Source organism: Nipponia nippon, unplaced genomic scaffold (assembly GCF_047370975.1).
Source record: "Nipponia nippon isolate SJK-2023a ecotype South Korea unplaced genomic scaffold, ASM4737097v1 scaffold_3, whole genome shotgun sequence".
Lineage (NCBI taxonomy): Eukaryota > Metazoa > Chordata > Aves > Pelecaniformes > Threskiornithidae > Nipponia > Nipponia nippon.
The window spans coordinates 92,702,663-92,720,407 of NW_028262347.1; the positions used below are offsets into that span (position 1 = coordinate 92,702,663).

General features: G+C 43.8%; 1 protein-coding gene across 1 annotated transcript in view; it reads left to right on the top strand.

Moving 5' to 3' along the window:
* The first annotated feature begins 13,863 nt into the window (after positions 1 to 13,863).
* The window catches only part of RTKN2 (rhotekin 2), a 37,270-nt gene continuing 33,388 nt past the window's right edge, over positions 13,864 to 17,745 (top strand). The window contains exon 1 of the mRNA XM_087767814.1: positions 13,864 to 13,905. Within this exon, the coding sequence (XP_087623940.1) occupies positions 13,864 to 13,905 (42 nt within the window). The remainder of the gene's footprint in view (positions 13,906 to 17,745) is intronic.

The window sequence follows — 17,745 nt, forward strand, 5'->3', positions numbered from 1 at the left end:
CTTCCTACCTTCTTCACAGCAGGGGAAGGTACTCGGTGCTGATGCTCAAAGATGCAGATGAATGCTATACAAGTGAGGTAAACTTAACCTGGTGCGATGATGCTACCTGAGGCTCCATCCACATTTAGAAAAGCTGACACCCACCCGCTCCCTCCAGTTGATGGTAATGAGAGCCTTCATGGTCTTGGGAGCAGAAAATGTTGATGGCTTTGAAGGAGCCCGTTCATCTGCAGCCTAAGCTACATGGTTTTGGTCAGTTAGATCTGAAATCCAGCATCTATCTAGTCCCAACAATTCTTCTTTCAAGATTTCTCAGGGTTTACTTGCACTCTAAATATTTGTTTTGCTGGATTGGGATCCAGCTCCTCATTTCTTCAGTTATCTATTCCTGATGCTCCCATTTGGATGTGCAGTTCAGTCATTCTCTCAGCATTCGGAGAAGAATAGTCTCCCTTTGGTATATCAGTAAGTGCATTTTATAGTGGAGGACGTACATTAGCCATTACATGTCTGAGCTTCATCTCCTGTGATTTAAACCTGGAGTGGGTAGAATCTAACATTATCACTTACACGAAGCCCAAATTTACACAGCCATAATGTATGACTAATCTCTGAAATTTTGCCAAGTGCTGGGGAGGCATTATCCAGTTTATTTGTATGCACCTCTCTCTTTCAAGATCTCTTTAAACACTTCACAATAAGATTTCCAGAAGGATAAAAGTTACTTAAATGAAACCAGCATGTACCAACCTGCCTGTTGCTGCAAGGAAGGTGGAATATTCAGAATATTCAGCTTTTTTTCAGGTAGTGATCTGTATCTGCTGTACTGGGTCCCATAGTTGCTGATTTTGGGTGGAGACTGATTATCTGATCTCTTCCTATTTTGAGGGGTCCTACAAGCTTAAAAATCATATTTCAAAAGTGAAGTACATTTTGTTTGGCTGATAATTCTGCTTTACGGAAGGTGGATAGAAAAGGGAGTTTTATAAAATCAGTTTGCTTTTCAAGAGTTACCCTAGTTGTTTATCTTCTGATTTTTTTTTTTCCTCATCCTAGACAAGGAAAATAGCTGAGCCAGTTTTGTTTTTACTTGCAGCCACTTTCCCCTTCAGGCTTGCGATGCTGGCATGTTTGTGGGGGCCTTTTTCATGTGGCGTAGAACTGAATTTACTACAATCACTTTGGCTGCATTCAGCAGCCTCTGATTTCCCTTGTTTGTTTACTGGTTTGCTTTGAAAAGGGGCATCAGAAATTTTTGTCTCTCCCCTTCATGCCCGCACTCCCCACCCAGGTCTTCATTGTGTGATCTAGCTGGTTTATAGGAGACATGAATCTGCACAGTTTCTGTTGGGGAAGTTTTACTAAACTATATATGGGTATATAAAGATAGATGCACAAAACTGCACATCCGTTACCACTGCATACAGATGGGATTGTGAGTTTGGCTCTGGCAAGTAGCACAGTGTCGTCCCCCCCCCTTCTTCTGTGCCTGAAATAGGTATGCCTATTCAGCTCAGTTAATTTGTATGCTGGGAAGTGCCGTGTTTTTCTTGGTGTTTGAGCGTGAACCACAAATGCACATGATAATTTGAGTTCCTGAAACTTACCTGCATTTAATACTTAACCATCTCCTCTCTCTGTTTATTGAGAGGAAGTAACAAGCAAGTAGTAAAATCTAAGGAGGCCTTAGAAACTTGAAAGAAGTATTTTAGTGACTCACACTGGTGGCCTCTTGAAATCTTCCACAGTGTAGCAGCACCTCTGGCAACAGCACTGGGACCTTGAGGTCTGGCACTCACGGCCAAGTAACAGCAGCTGAACATCACTGTTGGCAGCGAGGGACAAACCTAGCATGGCTGTCCAACTGGGACGGGATGTTTTATATGGTTGCAAAAAACTAGCCTGGCGTAAGCCGGCCCTGCGCAGCACGTGAGTTCCCGTTCAGGTATTAATGGTGGGATTAGCTACCAGATTTATGCACTGAAAGAAGACAGAACAGAGCAGAAAGGTGTACAGCAACTCCTGTTCCTAGAGCTCTTCCGAAATGGGACGCAATCTGCAGCAGAAAGGGGGTCATTTGTTTTTGGGAGAAGCTGCCCCACTCAAAAAAAGAGACTGAAAGACAGCAAAAAACATGTCAGAATATCTTTAAAGAAAGATTTCTCCCTACAGCAAAGCCTTTTCCTCATTGGGACTTATTAAAATATAGACATTTTCTCCAAAGGAAAGAAAAGTACAAAGCACACCATCAAAGCAGAATTTCAAGCTATTTCATTCTGATAACATTCTTTTTGGAACGGACACCGGATGGTAAGGAACATTGCTTTTAAAAGTTCATACTACATGCCTCCCATGTTTGAGGAATTACGTGTGAAATAAATCACACTGATTTCCCAACTGAAAAAAGTGCCCAAAAAGGCCATAAACGGACTGAGAATTGCCGTCTATAACTAATTAGCTGCTTTGGTGCCTAATCCTATGTGCTAGGGTTTTAAAAGTTTTTAATTTACATAAGCAGAGACATAAAAAGAACAGTGTTAAGCTGTGGTGGCAAATTCAGTCCTCTGCCATATCCAAGCATGTGGGAGAGCAGTCCCAAGCCCTGCGGGAAGCAGTGGGGCTGTGCTTCCCCTTCCCCTCTTCTGCCACATCCGTGACGTCTGTGCCGGGGGCAGAGGGGACTCTGCTTTTGGCAGTAATATCTTTTGTCAAGGAGGTGAGAGCCGGTTGCCTTTAAAGCAAAGGTATTCCCTTCTCCTGGAGTTTGCACTTGGCTTTGAATAGATGTTATCAGCGTCATAGGGAATGCACAGCAAGTGGCCATGTTCAGGGGTGGATCACTTTTCACCCCTGTTTAAAGATCCCTTGTGTGATGGAAAACAATGTCAGGGTGTATTTATCTGCTTGCAAATACCAAGTAGAGAATTTTCCTCTCGGGTGGGAATGTTATGCTGGTGCTTCTGTATCAAAGATGTACCCTTGTTATAAGGAACATGCTGAGGAAGAGAGAATTGCATTTCTACAGAAGGGATAAAGCATGGCAGAAGTATGTTTCACCTCTTTTATGGGCAAAATATCCACTAAAGGCCATGTGATAGCAGCTCACATGAGAGTTGTCAGGAATCTGCCTTTAAAGTATAGCCTAACTCAACAAAACGTGAAAACAAAGCAGAACGAACCAAACAGGCAAAGCCTCCACCGGTTCCTGCTAGGGCAGACACCAGATATCACACAAGAACACAGAAGACAGTGCAGACCTATGTCTTTAATGGCATCTGAAAGTATATTGATTTTATTGGATGTTTAGGGACAATTTGCTTCTATTCCTTCATGCTCTCTCCTCTTTCCTCCTCTTTTCTGATATTCACACGAGCAGTTAATTTTCTAGTTTGCATTACGTGTAAAGGTCTGGAGGATCAGCTATTGCTGTCCTGGGAGAATGACTGGTAGGCTGGAGGTTCCTGCAACTCGGCAGGACACTGAATGGGAGGAATTAATGGGGCTTTCAGAGTAACTGGAGAGGGGTTTACTTAAACCAACAGGCTTCCTGTATGATGAAGAGAAGGAGGACGTGGTCTACACTAAAGGGATGGACTTAGAAGGAAAGTACAGAGCACTTATTAGTTCCTAAGCGCTAGTGAGATGAAAGAGCCTGGTTCTCTCCTGGTGTTTTTAGCTTTGCTGGCAATGTTCAGTATTCACGTCGAGCAACAGCTCAAACTGGGCAAGAAAAGCAACATGGCTGCACAGCCGTTCTGAAGTCCTGTGCCTCTTCCACAACAGGTTGTATGTGTCAAGGACAGCAATTTTTTAGACGCAGAGGGTGAAATTCACCTGAGCACATGGGGCCAGCATGAAGGCAAGGCATCGTTTGTCCCTTGTTGCAGCCCTACTCTTGTCTAAATGGTACTTATTGTGAGAGTGTTAGGGGCTAGCTTGCTGCAGAAATAGGCCTTTATTTACACCTGGTGCAAAATGGCCTATGTTATAACAATGTCTTCTGTAGTGCTAAATGAGGCATGAGTACATTGTCCTGCAAAGGCCAATTTTATTTTTGTTGTTATAATGAATTTGCAGTTGCTAAATCTGCAGTGCTCAGAGCAAGGTGATGGATCATCTTTACTATTTACCACTTTGAAGGCACTGAGTGTGAGCACGTGAGCAGATTCAGCTAATGGTTTTACGCACAAAGCAGATTCTTTTCAAAAGAAGGCTCTGACGTCAATGACATGTTCTCATTCGCAGGGGCTAAAAAGTGCAATGAACTAAAGATATATATGCAGGTAGCAAACAAATAGACAACACCATGATCCAGCTAATTTTAACAAATATCTATCCTTGGAAAAATTAAATAAGAGGCGCAGTCCTTGGGAAATATCGTGCTCCTGCCACTGCCACATCTGCAAAGAAAGCATAGGAACACTTACAATTTGAAAGATAAGTAACAGCTGATATGTAAAAAGATTCTCAAAACAGATGTTTTCACATACACGTCTGTCTTTGAGGCAGTAGGTCTTGAAGGCTGTGTGAGTAGACACGTCCAGCTCCGTATGAGGCTGGAAACTGGAAGAACGTGTCTTCACCAAAGTAAAAAGAAGTATTGTGGCATAGTGCTTTCTATCTTTTCCTCAAATTTCTTGCCCTCAGATGGCTGTTAACTTTATATAATTTGCAGCCAAGGATCCTCCCACAGGGAGCAGGAACAGAGCCCAAACTGATCCCATTGAAATGGGGTTTGCTTCCATCTCCAGACTGACTGATTCCTATGTTAAACTCAGGTGAGCCTTCCCGGTATGTGAAATTTCCTCTGCAGTTTCTCCCCAAAGCTTACATGAAAGCTCCCGTGCTACCTGAGATTCGAGTTAGGGCACGTTGTCAGCTTCCCATTCTCTGTTGAAACATTTTATCCTAAACTAAAGCTATTTGGTTAGATCAGTAAATTTAGTTGAGAAATGTCTGGAGGTGAAACCATTAGCAACAAGAGAATGATTCATCCCTTACAAAAATGTGAGCCCTCAGAGACGTAGCCTGGAGAAGCCTGTTTTCTATGGATGACTTTCTAGCCAACTATCGAGATGACTGCCAGTAAAATTCAGTTGGTGGCACGTAAACCAATATGGTGCCAGTTATGTATGAAAGTTATTACCCCTAAAATGGTTAAAGATGTAGTTGTTCTTCACCAACTTAGCGATGCCACGTAGTAAGGTAACTTAGAAGGAATGCCTAAAAATTTGTGTGACTGGGGTGATGATGAGAAAAACCTGTTCAGATTAGTAATGTGTGTACTGCCTGCATGAAAGCTGCCAACGAAGTTCTGGGTGCTTCAGTGCCTGTGGGTGCCAATCGCCTGTTTAAATCAATTCAGCAAGAGCGCGTACTTGTCTGTGTAGCAGGCAGATGTAACAACACACATATGTGTGTGAAAGAACATGTTCCTAACTAAAAGTGTGGAGAGAGATGTATGTTTGGGGAGAGACTTTGAGCGAGACAAAGGGCAGCTGAGGAGTGACAACTCACTCGTGCCTTTCAAAGCTCCCTCCTGGGCTGGTATTTTAAAGATGGAAGTTGATACAGGTCTGGAAGAGACTGTATGACAGAGCAGGGGTATTTTTAAAAAATTAAGACTGCAGTGTGAGTGTCCATACAATGAAACAAATGAAGTAAAAATGGCCTTCATGTTAGGTAGTGGCTTGCTTTTGCTTGCATTTTCCCTCACAAAATCTAATGCCTATATATGCAAATAGGATGACTCAGTGTTGCAGAGATTGTTGATGGACAGGGTCAGGCAAGACATTCCCGAATAGGGAAAAAATAAGAGAAAGCAGGATTTTAACTTGTTGGTTAAAACTGCCTATTGCGGGCCTTAGTGCACAGACACCGTTTGCACAAAGTTATTTGGGAATTATCATAAAAACGTGAGCCTCTGTGTCCCAGATCAGACTTGGGTAACTTCCCCTCTGGGTCCGAGTTAGCTGCTTAAAGAACCTGTTATGAAAAATTTACTTGCTGTTTCTTGCATTTTCTTTAAACAGCCTCATTACATTTTGATGGCACTGTACAAACATGCGGTTAGAATCAAGTGCTAGAAATAGCTTCCTAGAACTCAAATTGGTTTTTAAAATAATCGAGTAAATATGTGCATGTGTGTCAGTCATGCATGCATCCAGGCAGAACTAGTTATTTTTATTCTTCCAGATGAAATTGTCTGTAAAAACATGAGTTGTTATTTATTGTTACCATTATTTATAATTTAAAATGCTAACAGTAACATGAAGTGTTGTCTCAGCTCATTTAACAGGCCGTGAAATGGTCAGAGGGATGATAGAAATCTCTGACAAACCAACCTCAGGTAAGATGTAGTTACTCATATTTGTTACTCAACCCCTGCTTTTTCATAATGGTAAGTAAAAATGGGTCGTCTTATTAGGCAAAAAATACTATCATTATCATGAAATGTTTCTATCTCACATTGAGGAGAAAATAGATATAGCCCAATGTCATCCCTTCCCCATGGTTTGACTTCAAGGGGAACTGGAGTAACAGGAAAAAACAGCTGGACTGGCTTCCCACAGTGAAACCATGGTGAGCTTGAAGAAGGTACGCTGCCTGTTGCCTCGGCTGTGGGGCGTTCACAGGGCATAGTGTCCTTTGTAGCACGTTTCTCTCCTTACATCCTTCTACCTTAGGAAAGAGATATTTTAGTCCCTCTTACATGTGAATGGACAATTTTGATCCAACACTGGAGTGATTCAGCAAAAAATGATCACCTGTATAAAAGACATAGTCTCTGACACTGGGCTTATGCCCAGGAACAGCCTTACGTCCCTGAGTGGGGCCCCAGAATCAGCCGTGCCATGGCAAATACTTTTTGTTGCGTTATGGCTCTTTTGAAGTTTCGTGGAGGCAAGTTATTTCACAGTGCTGTTGCAATCTGAGGGGGAGAGGGAAGGGCACTGCCTTGCCTCTGGTCACTGCTGGCAGGAGAAAACCACAGCTGAGTTTGGATTTACGGGGAAGTTTCTTGGAGACACAGGTACTAGGGATGCTCGGAATCGAAAATTAACTGGCAGTTCTAAAAATTTAAATCCTTTTATCCCTATGGATGTATTTCTTTAATCTAAGCACTTGAGCATATGAACTGCTCAATAGTTTTTTGGTATCTGTTTCTGTGAGAAACAGGACATAATTGCAAGCCAGGTTTTCCCTCAGGACCGGAGGCTTAAAACCTCCGATAGAGATTTCCAACCACATATGGTTATTATGTTGCTTTTAAAAAGCATATTGATAGTAATGAGATATTCTTTGGTTTTTACTGTGTTATTTTCATGAAATAACATTTGCCTTAATCCTTCTTGTTTTAGCGCTCTCTCTTTCTTGGCCTGATCTGTATGACAAATGCCTGTTTATGCAGCTGGTACCCAACTCAGGACTTAGAAAAATGCAGAAAAAACATATCTTTGTGACAAGGCAGGAGGAACTACAGAGCTATAGATGGTTACAGCCCTAAGTGTAACTGGGAAAACTATTGGGACAAGCCAATTGCTTACTGATGAGAAACATTTCTTAGGGCAAAGCGAGAGTTTGCAGTGAACTATAGAGTCCTATCCATGCCCCTTTGAATATCCTCCCTGGGACAGGATCAAAACAATCCAAAAAGTGTGTGAAATGCAAATAAATACTGTTTGATTCACTAGCCCTACCAGACATGGGCTATTGTGCCTCAGTTATTTGGGACAACAGCTGTCACCTCAAAATGTGCCTTAGTAAGGGACAGTCGCTATTTACTTCCTTAGCAATGCTGCAGTGCAGGGGGAACTTGAACGCCTGTGGCTGCCCAGAGGGCGGCTTAATTTGCTTGACTTTGAGACCACATTGCTGTGCCTTTTTTCTCTCTCCCTAGATGCCTACACTCCAGTACTTGGAAAAAAACAGCCCAGGCTATAAACTCACTTCAGGCAGAGACCATTTGCCAAGTATTGTATTCTGCAGAGATATTCTAAATCACAGGGGAAAAAAAGGAGACCATCTGCAAATACTCAGCCTGTATCCACCTTCAGACAAAAAATCTGATGCTGATCCCAAGAGCTAACTGGAGAATCTCTCCTTTTTCCTGGGACATTGCTGTCAGAAGTGGGCTTACATCTGCTTTCCCAGCAATAGATGGTAGTCCTCTGGCTGTCAAAAGAAAGGTGATTTTCTGTCATTATTTTCTCATATAGGAGTTTATCTTTGGATTTGTGATATTCTCAGTGCACTTACTCCCTGTTTCAAAGTTAAAATGACAATCCATTTAAATAATCCAGTGACTTTTCACTTGCCTGTGCAAGATCAGTTAGGAAAAATCATAAGAGATCTGACCCTAAAACCGGAACATATAGTGCCCAGTTAGATTCTCCCATGACACAAAATGGTGACTTCAACCAGCAGGCTGCCCAGCAAACATTTGGATGCAACTGTCTCAGATGGATATTTTATACACCAAACGCCACCTGCAGTAAATGCACAGGAAATCAAAGCAGGACTGTATAGGAATTGAAAAGAATTAAAGATCATTTCGTTCCCTCAACTGCTGTGGAGATAGGAAGTCACATAGAAAAGAGAGACTATATACATTTCTAAACTTAAGGAAAGCCTGCAAAACTTATGCTTTGTTAGACGCTGTGTGTCCACATTAAGTGTCTTGTCAGCTGAAGGAAGGCTTCTAGTGAAGCTGTCAATCACCTGTGAGGATCCTTGTCCAACAGGATACTTCTGATGGGGTTGACTCTGTACTTATGTGGGGACCACATGTGAATTGGCTTCAAAACCAATGCCCTTGGTCTCCCAAGCAGAAACAGAGGAATACATGTGACTGGTCTACCTCAGTTAACCACACTTCATAACTTGTCTTGTGCATGAGCAACTTTAAGACATATAGGATCATCAAACTTCAGTTTAAAGTCATGCAGTGTTTAATTTCATTTTTAAGGTTTTCAGGTTTGATCTCAGAAATGGTTTTCCAAATTTAACATGGGGATGGATTTTTTGTAACTTATTTCTGTTATGAAATGTATTTTGAGTGCATTTATCTCATATATGGTGATTTGAAGAGGCTACAGTAATTTAATCTGGAGGCACTTCAAGATGGGATTGACATCAGGAATACTGGGAGGAGCCAGTTTCTGGACTCTTACCTGGAAAAAGGAAAAACAATTCCTTGTGCTTTTTCAGCCTTTTACAGTTTCTTTTAGAAATCCTACAGGAATACAAAATGATCAACAAAATAGTTCATTGAAGCACCTGGTATCAATGTTTTGTTGATGGCATCACAGAGAGACATGGCCCCAGTGCCATTTGGAGCACTAGAGCAGTTGAAGGAGGACTGCAGAATATTAAAAAACCTTGAAGAAGGTTGGAGGAGTTGAAGGAGGACTGCAGAAGATGAGCAAGCTCTCAGGGTAAAATTAATCTGAGAACACCTGGAATTTAAAAAAAAAAAAAGAAAAAAAAAAGTTAAAGCTATTCTGGCCTCTGTGTCTAATTATCAGAGAAAGGTAAGGATGATGCATCCTAGCTAATTTAGGCACCTGTATGTTTTAGGATGACATCTTCAATGACTGACTCCATGACTACCTTAAAGAAGATACCTACTTCACACTGCTCAGTTAGATAAAACAGAGCCTACAAACTTTTCTCTTACATTGCTTTCACCTTGATAGGGTTAGGCTTTAGCTCATTGTCGTTGGCCAGATGATTAATTTTCACCTTATCCAATCAAAACTGAAGCAGAAGTGCATGACAGGAAGGTAGTTACCCATATTTAATTTGTTTTGTAGGACTACATGTTGACCTTCTGCCCAGCTAAGCAAATGGAAAGACTTCAACTGATCTCAGCAGGCTGAAATGAAGAAATGAGTTACCGAGGCTAATAATTTTGACTTTTAACTTAGCCCTGGCTTCAGTAAGCATTCAGGTAAACACGCTAAATTCCACAGTCTCTGCCCATTTAACCAATCTATAATGGTCATATGTCATGGTAATCAAAGCCAGTGACAATCAATAGCAACAGTTTGCTTTTCAGTTTAAAATTAAGTAGAAGTCAGTTATAAAAAGCCTTGCAAATTCTTTTCCAAGCGTCCAGTACACATCTTCATATATTTCCATTTAGGATAAATCTGAATAGGCATTGAATAGATTTCTACTGGCACACTCTGATGATATTCAAGGAGTAGGTGTAGCAAGCTGTGGGAACTAAGAAATTAAGAAAAATATTGCAGTGCTGTCAAGAGTAGGTGTAGACATTTTGTACCTGCTAAACCAAAATGATGGGCCTAACATTTAAAATAATATGCTGATGTAACACTCGAGCAGAAGAGTGATTTAGATAGACAATGATCTTTCCTCTGCTATCCAGTTTCCCTAATACTAGAAGGAAGCCAAATGCTTTGCAATGCAAATAGGGTGGCAAATAAAAGGATGGTGTGAAGGTGTGATTCATCTGAAAAAATGTTTCACTTAAGAAACCCCAGAAGGCAGGATATAGATCCCTTATTTAATTCACCCTACCCCCTTCTGGCTTCCCTGCACTAGTGCAGCAGTGACCGCGCAGGACTGTCCTTGTTTTGTAGGTTGTGCCTTGGATTTCTTTGCCCTTCAGTGGAGGCTTGTCTGGAGAAGAAAACATGGTTACAAGTGTTGCTGTCTGCTGGGATTACTCTTAAATTAGGGAGCAGAATAGTTGCTAGCTGAATCCCAAATCTCTGGATAATATAGATGGCATAAAGCCTTCTTCATTTCAAGTTAATATGTGTGCTGCAACAGCAGGACAGCGTAGCTGGAGGTAGGCTTGGAGTACGGAGAGAACACCTCGCCTCGTACAACACCTGCAGAAATGCTGTTTAAAGCCTCAGTCTCATGTTCCCTTAAGAGAAAGGACTAGAAGTTCGGTGAAATGTTTCATTTTTTAATTAAGCATCTGACAGATCAACTGAATTATGAAGCTTGATTTTATGAAGAAAAAAACAAACGTAAGGAAAAAACGAATGCAAAGGAGGACCAAAGCAGAAGCAGGTGCGAGAGCATGAAAAGCCAGACTTTGCAGCAACATGTTTCTAATGTAGTGGAAAACTGGGTGTTTGAACCAGCTCAAGAGCAGATATGCACTGAGCTTGAGAAGATACTATTCATGTTAATTAGGGCTGAGTCCTACACATTTAACTCCCACTGATTTCTTAAGGGTTCCAATTCAAGTCAATGTCAGTAGGAACGTGTAAGGGCTGCAGGCACGGGCTCTTTACACTATTAGTAGTCACATTCTGGGACTTATTAAGACTAGGATTTGCTGAACAGACTGTACTGCAAAACCATGCTAATTAGCATCTAAAATTCTTGGAAAGCTGCCACAGATTCCTGGGAGCTGTCTACACCACCAGCAAAAGTGGCTCTAGAGACGCTGATTGCCTGAAATAGGTGGGGCATAACTTGTCCTTTTGCAGTGATTTTTAATGCATCCATGTAGCCACCCTGGCTTTTGACGAAACCCTTTTTGGTGCACACCTGAGACAGCTGTTCTTGGGAGTCTCGCAGGGAGCATTTCCGGAAAACTTGAACCAGTGGGTTTGTTCTAGAGTCTAACCTGGAGTGCTGAACTGCTTGGGACGATGCTGGGTGGAAAGTGTTTCAGTGTGTCTTTTTTACGTCGTATTAGTTTTCTGTGGTAGCGCACTATCGTGTGAGTTGGTGAAATGAATTTTGGTAAGGCAGAATTACAGTGATTCTTTCCTTATTTGTTTATCTCTACGGTAAGGCTATCATTTCCAGCTGCTCCCATAGTTTACATAAAACTCATCAAAGGGTTTCAGCCACTGATATCTGTTGAGACTGGAGCTCCTCCGCACTTACTTTGGGCAAGCATCGATTCAACAATAATGCAGTTAAGTTAACTTGAGAGACTTTCACTTGTTTGGTTTCAGTTCCAGGAATGGTCTCTCCATGACGTGTTCCTGTTATAGTTTTCCTCTGTAGCCCAGAAAATTACTTGGAGATTTTTGAGGCTCAAATCCAATCCCTGACTGATTCAGGAGAGGCCAGACCACACCTTAAGAGATATGCTTACTGTGAGGCAAAAGGGCACTCTGATTTGGCATCTCGTGTTCTCCCCTCTTTTGATGGGTCTCTCGTGATGTGTCTGAAATCCTGAACTCTGTAGCAGAGACGGGAACGCGAGGCTCCTGCTGGGATGCATGAAGACCCAGGATTACATGGAGACTTTCCTTTTGATCTCCCTCAAGCCCACTCAAGTATCTTGGCTGTCTGTACGCAGCTTGTAAGGATCATACCTTGATTAAGCAAAAGCCTTTTGGCTGCCTGATGGGATTTCTCCACTGGATGTAGTGGAGAAAGACTTCTTTTGAGAAAGTCTCAGTAGCTAAAGAACAGGGGGGAGTATCTAAAAATGGGAAAAAACCTAGTGTCTATAAATACATAACGTAGGGTAGGGCTTCCCAGTTGTGGCATGCGTGCTGCCAATGGTAGCAGAAGACTTCAGGATGATATGAAGGTATTTCATGAATATCAGAGTGCCTCCTTACCCTCAGGAACGTGGCCCAAGATGGAGACGGGAACTGCTGAACAGCTGCCGCTGCCGTCTCTGCCTCGAGGTGACACTCGAACACTTCGGAGGGAAGCAGAGCTCCCTGTCCTCTGCCTTCCACCAAGGAATACATACCTTTCGTCCAGAAGTTCATGAGTTTCCTTGAAGGCTTAGCCCCCTGCATTTGTGCCCTGGTTCTACGTGGCAGGGGGCAAACAGAGCCACCAAGCACCTATGTGAAATCCTGATGAAGCAACGAGGCTTTTCAAATTTTCCCTTCTAACTGCATTTTCTTATATTTTAAATAAGCATATGTTAGCCAGGAGACTTCTGTCTTCGGTAGAAAGCTGTTACCAACACTGTATATCTCACTCATTCCAGCACATTTTACTTCTCGCAAATGTTGACAAGCATGTGCGAAGCAATGAGGATCCGTGCTTGTGACCATCACCCGCCGAGGAGGAATTCGGAGAGGAAAGCCAAGAAATCGGGGACGAGGGATGGATGGGAGACACTATTTTGGCTCGTTTGTGGCATCTGCTGAAGAAAACCAGAGCTGCAAAACTGGCGGCAGAAGAGAGAGATGGCTCCCATTCCTCTCCAGTCAATCCAATGAATAATTAATGCACTTTTAATATATAATACTGTAGTATACTTTTCACAATGCACGCTACTGGTACAGCTATTGAAGTACCATCATATTAAAGATGCATAATTAAATGAACTGCAGAAAACCAAGAACGCGGTTAAAAATTCACGGCTCGCCTCAGCGCGGCGGTGGCTGCGCACCGAGCGGCCGCGGGGGAAGCGGCCGTCAGCCTCTCCTTCCCGCTCGTTTAAAGAGCGTTAACCAGAAAGAAGCGGCATCGACCTCTTTCAGAAAAGTGAACGAGGGAGGAAGGAAGACACGGGGAGCCACGAAAGGCATCTCCTCTTGAGCGCGGTTACTCAGCGCTCGCTACGCTGGCTCAGTAACGTGGGGGCTGCTACCGCCGTCAGTAACCGTGAAGAGCGCGCCGCTGCAAGTTTATCTGCAGGGGCAAAGGGACGACGTTAGCGCCGCTGGCCGCGGCGTGGCTAACGGCCCGGCGCCACAGCTGGGCCAGGGGCCGCGCTGTCGCCGTATCGCGCTGCTGTCGCCGTGTCGCGCTGCTGTCGCGCGTGGGCGGCCGCGGCCCGCGGGCGCCGCAAAACGCGGACGTCCCCGCGCAGCCGGAGGGGCGGGCGGTGGGCGGGGCCGCGGCGGCCGTTGCGGGGGGCGGGAGTTTTGAACGGCGGCGCTCTTGAGGAAGATGAGGCGGCGGTGGCTGCCGGGCGCCGGTGGCGAGGAGGCGGTGAGCCGCGGGCGGGCAGGCAGGCAGGCAGGCGGCCTGGGACGGGGGTTGCGGCGATCCGCAGCTGCTCGGGGAGGGCGGTGTGCCGGGGGCCGCCCGGGAGCCTGCGCTGTCCCCCGGCTCGGTGCGTCCGTTCCGGCTGTGGGCTGCCCGTGGGGCTGGAGGACGGCCCCCGCCGCAGCCTGCTTTACGTGACCGAGCCGGGCCCCGCTGGGGCCGGGTAGCGGCCCGGGTGGACGCGGCGAAGCAGCCCTGCGGCGGGGGTGCGCTGGGGCCGGGGGGCAGGCGGTTTAGCTGCCCGGGCGAGGGTGGCCCTGCTCCGGTGGGCTGAGCGCCCCGCTCGCCCTCTTCAGGGTCGCGGATCGTGGAGCTGATCCTTTCTAGCTCTTTAATCTTTTACCCTCTGGTTTTCCTATTAACGAGTTGTTTTTTTTTTTTAAACCTCGAATCGCGTAAATACCTGAATTAGTTGAACTCGGCTGTGTCTGTAAAGCTATTGCTGTCAATTGCAACAAATGGTTGTCCCTGTATCTAGCTGTAAAAGTCCCCAAGCTAGTGTCTTGACTTCACAGCCTCTGTTTTAGAAGATTACTCGCTACCTGACTACTTGCTGATTTTAAATAAATAGAGCAGACCTATGGGGTTTAGATTTAAGCCTTTGTGGTAATAAATCAAAAGTGTACCTTGGAATAAGACTCTGAAAGCCTCCGTTTAAGAAATCAATTAAATAAAACTTCAATTTGTCCTGCCTGCAGCAGTATCCCTATCACTTTTCTTGCTGTTGTTGGATTTGTTTGTTTGTTTGTTTTGTGACCTATGTAAAACTAGAAATCCTTTAAAATTTCTTATATTCTAGGTATACTTAGGTGGGGAATACTCTCTCTGAAAGTATTGCTTAGGCAGTTCCTGAGTATGGGGCTGAAAACCTCAACAGCTGTTAGTAATCTCGTCTGGGTTATACTGCCACTGGTGGGGGAAGGATGGAGACCACAAGGGAAACAGTGCATTAGTAGACAGCATATGGCAAAACAGTGCTGTGTCATTCCTCCAAGTCCAGATGGTGTGCTTGTATTTTTAGAAGGAACTGAAGGAAAAAAAAAAAGCTGACCAATTTTTTTTTTGGTAGACACGAAGAACTTCATACATTCCAAATCAGGCTGCTAAGTCATTCCTTCACGTGAGATTTATCTGGTACCATTATTTAAACTATGGTACAACAACCATTTAATGTTAGTCCAGAATACTTTATTTGAGCCTGGCTGAGATGTAGCATGGACTAAATCCTTTGTGTAGTTCTGAAAGTCTCGGTGCTGGTACATGCAGGTGCCCCAAACTAGGAGTTTATTTGATCACCATAGTTACGCACCAGGTGATAGACCTGGAGAGGAGCTGCGGTCTGTGTTGTGACAGTGCAGAGGCCTGTTACCCTGGGAAATGTTAGATGGAAGTACTATTTCACTCTTCTGAGATCAAATTCAGCTTTGTAACAGCTGATGTATTAGTTTAGGCTCCAAGAACGAATAATTATTTCTTAGGGGCAGCTGTGGGCCTTGCTTAGCTTTTCATAGCTGTGTAAAATTTGACTCAAAATAAAAGAAGATTGATGAAAGCTGTTTGCTTCTCCCTTCCTTCTGGGATGAGAGCTGAGAAATAGCGTGGATAGGGAAGGAGGTGCTGGGGACGCGGAGGTGTTGGTACACTGCTTTATCCTGTGCTGGCTGGGGTTGAGAATTTGGATAGCAAATCCATGAGGGGGGAAACTGGGGTAGTCTATTGGTGCCATACTGGGTCCCAGGCCTTTCTATATTGACTGTAGGGAATACCAGCAGAACTTCTGTGGAAAACATCTCTGATGTGAGCTTTGGGAGCTAGTCACCATGGAACAACTCGGTGCCAGAGGGCTGGTGTCATAGTAACCTGTGTATGCCCTAGATGTTTCTCATGAGGTCTCGGACTGAGAGGTCTTAGTTTCTGGAGAGTCCTCTGTACTTTATTAGTGTCCTCCTTCATGGTGGTGTCTAGTCATCATCTGTGTTCTTACCATGTGACTTAATTGTTTTAAACACTGACAAATTCAGTAGAACATGTATTTGTCCTGCTTTGCCTGATTACACAAGCCTGGGGTCTTTATCATCTTGGGGGGGAACCCACCTCCTTTGTTACCTGAGGAAATGAGAAACTGTGTACGTGGATTTAGTGACCTGCTGGCTCTTGACTTAGGGCAGAAGAAGCTTCTGTATGGCTCTAGGTCCCATTTCAACAAGAATGAAGTTGCTGTCTGTAACTGAAGAGGTGGGAAACAGAACGAGAGGCTTATAGCACTGAAGGGATCTGATAGCCTCTGGGTTTTTATAACAGTGTTCTGAGGTGGCTGGGGATCAGCTGTCTTTCAGATGCCGTGTAGTCAAAAATTACAACTTGAGCATGTTGCTGTGCTGGTGCTATGTGTGGCTTATGTATCGGAGCTACTTTTCCTTTAGGGTAACAAAGGGGGGTGGTTTGGAAGGAGAAACGCTCTGTGAGCAGATGGAACAGCAGCTGAAACGTTATGTATCTTTACATTATGGCATCAGGCCTCCAAAAACAGTAAAACCCACTCCTGCAAAGCTGGGAGGGAATGGGTGGTGACTGTGTAGTGAGCTTCCACCTGCCTCTTGTGACTGCTATAAAGGGTCACCTTCTCATGTCAAAGGTAGCTAATGACAGAGTGAGTCCCAAGTAAAGAAGAATATTGTCCCCATTACCCCTTTCACGGGTTCTGGATTTCTCAGGTACTTGAGTTGTGGGGAAATTAGCTCCCTCTTATTTCTGTCCTGATTAGGAGCTTGAGGCAGAGCAGTTGCCGGTACTTTTCTGCTAGCTGAAATACTGAATTTGTAAATTCATATTATCGTACCATGAGTTGCAGTCAATTGCTTATAGCTCCATCCCCAAAGCACTTGTTTTGAGTTCAGATGCACTATAAAACTGAAAACTGACACAGTGCTTTTAATTCCAGAGGTAGTTGGGACACTCTCGCTCAGCATTGAAAAAGCTTCGCTCATCACTGACTTAGGATGTGTTTGCAATGCAACCCTGCAATACAGTGAAAACACTGGTTTTTATTTGTCAGAACTATTTGGTTTGGCCAGGGATCGTCACATAACAAGAAAATGTGTATCAGTGTCATCAGCAGCATGTAGCGCACCTTTGGGAGACAGCAAAATGTCTGTGGTCCTTCACCTTAGTTATCTGCTGGCTTGGCGTGGATTGATGTCTTTGAAGTGGCAAGCGAGGAATAATGCGCATTTATGAATGTTTGTTTTCTCTAAAAGTAGGTAGGAAAAAGTTGACTTCCCAGAAGTTTTTATAACACTTTATAACACCCCACTCCTTTAAAAAAACAGTGATGCAAAATTCTAGTGACTTGCCCGACAAGTCTATCTTATTTCATACTTCTGAGTGAAAAGTGTGCATGGCTGTGCCATCAGGCAAGGCATGGTCCTTGTGTAGCGTTGAAGCTATCACAGCTGTCTGACTTTCAGTTCACAGCCTGGAGCAGTCAAGTATTGGGATATTGTCCTTTTTTCGCTTGTGATGTTACCTGAATTTTATGTCAACCCTAAGTGAAAAAAACACATTTGTTAACCCTTTTCAAGATGGCCAAAGAAGTAATGAGATTGAATTTCTGATTTAAAATATTTCAGATATTTTCCTGAGTTTAGAGTTTGTTTTAGTAGGGATCACTGTAAAAAGTGGAATGTTAATTTATAAGCTTTATTCAGTTAGGCCTCTCAATGACCATATGTTACTGTCTTATGAATGACACATTGAGGCACATACGTTTTTAGTAACTTTCAG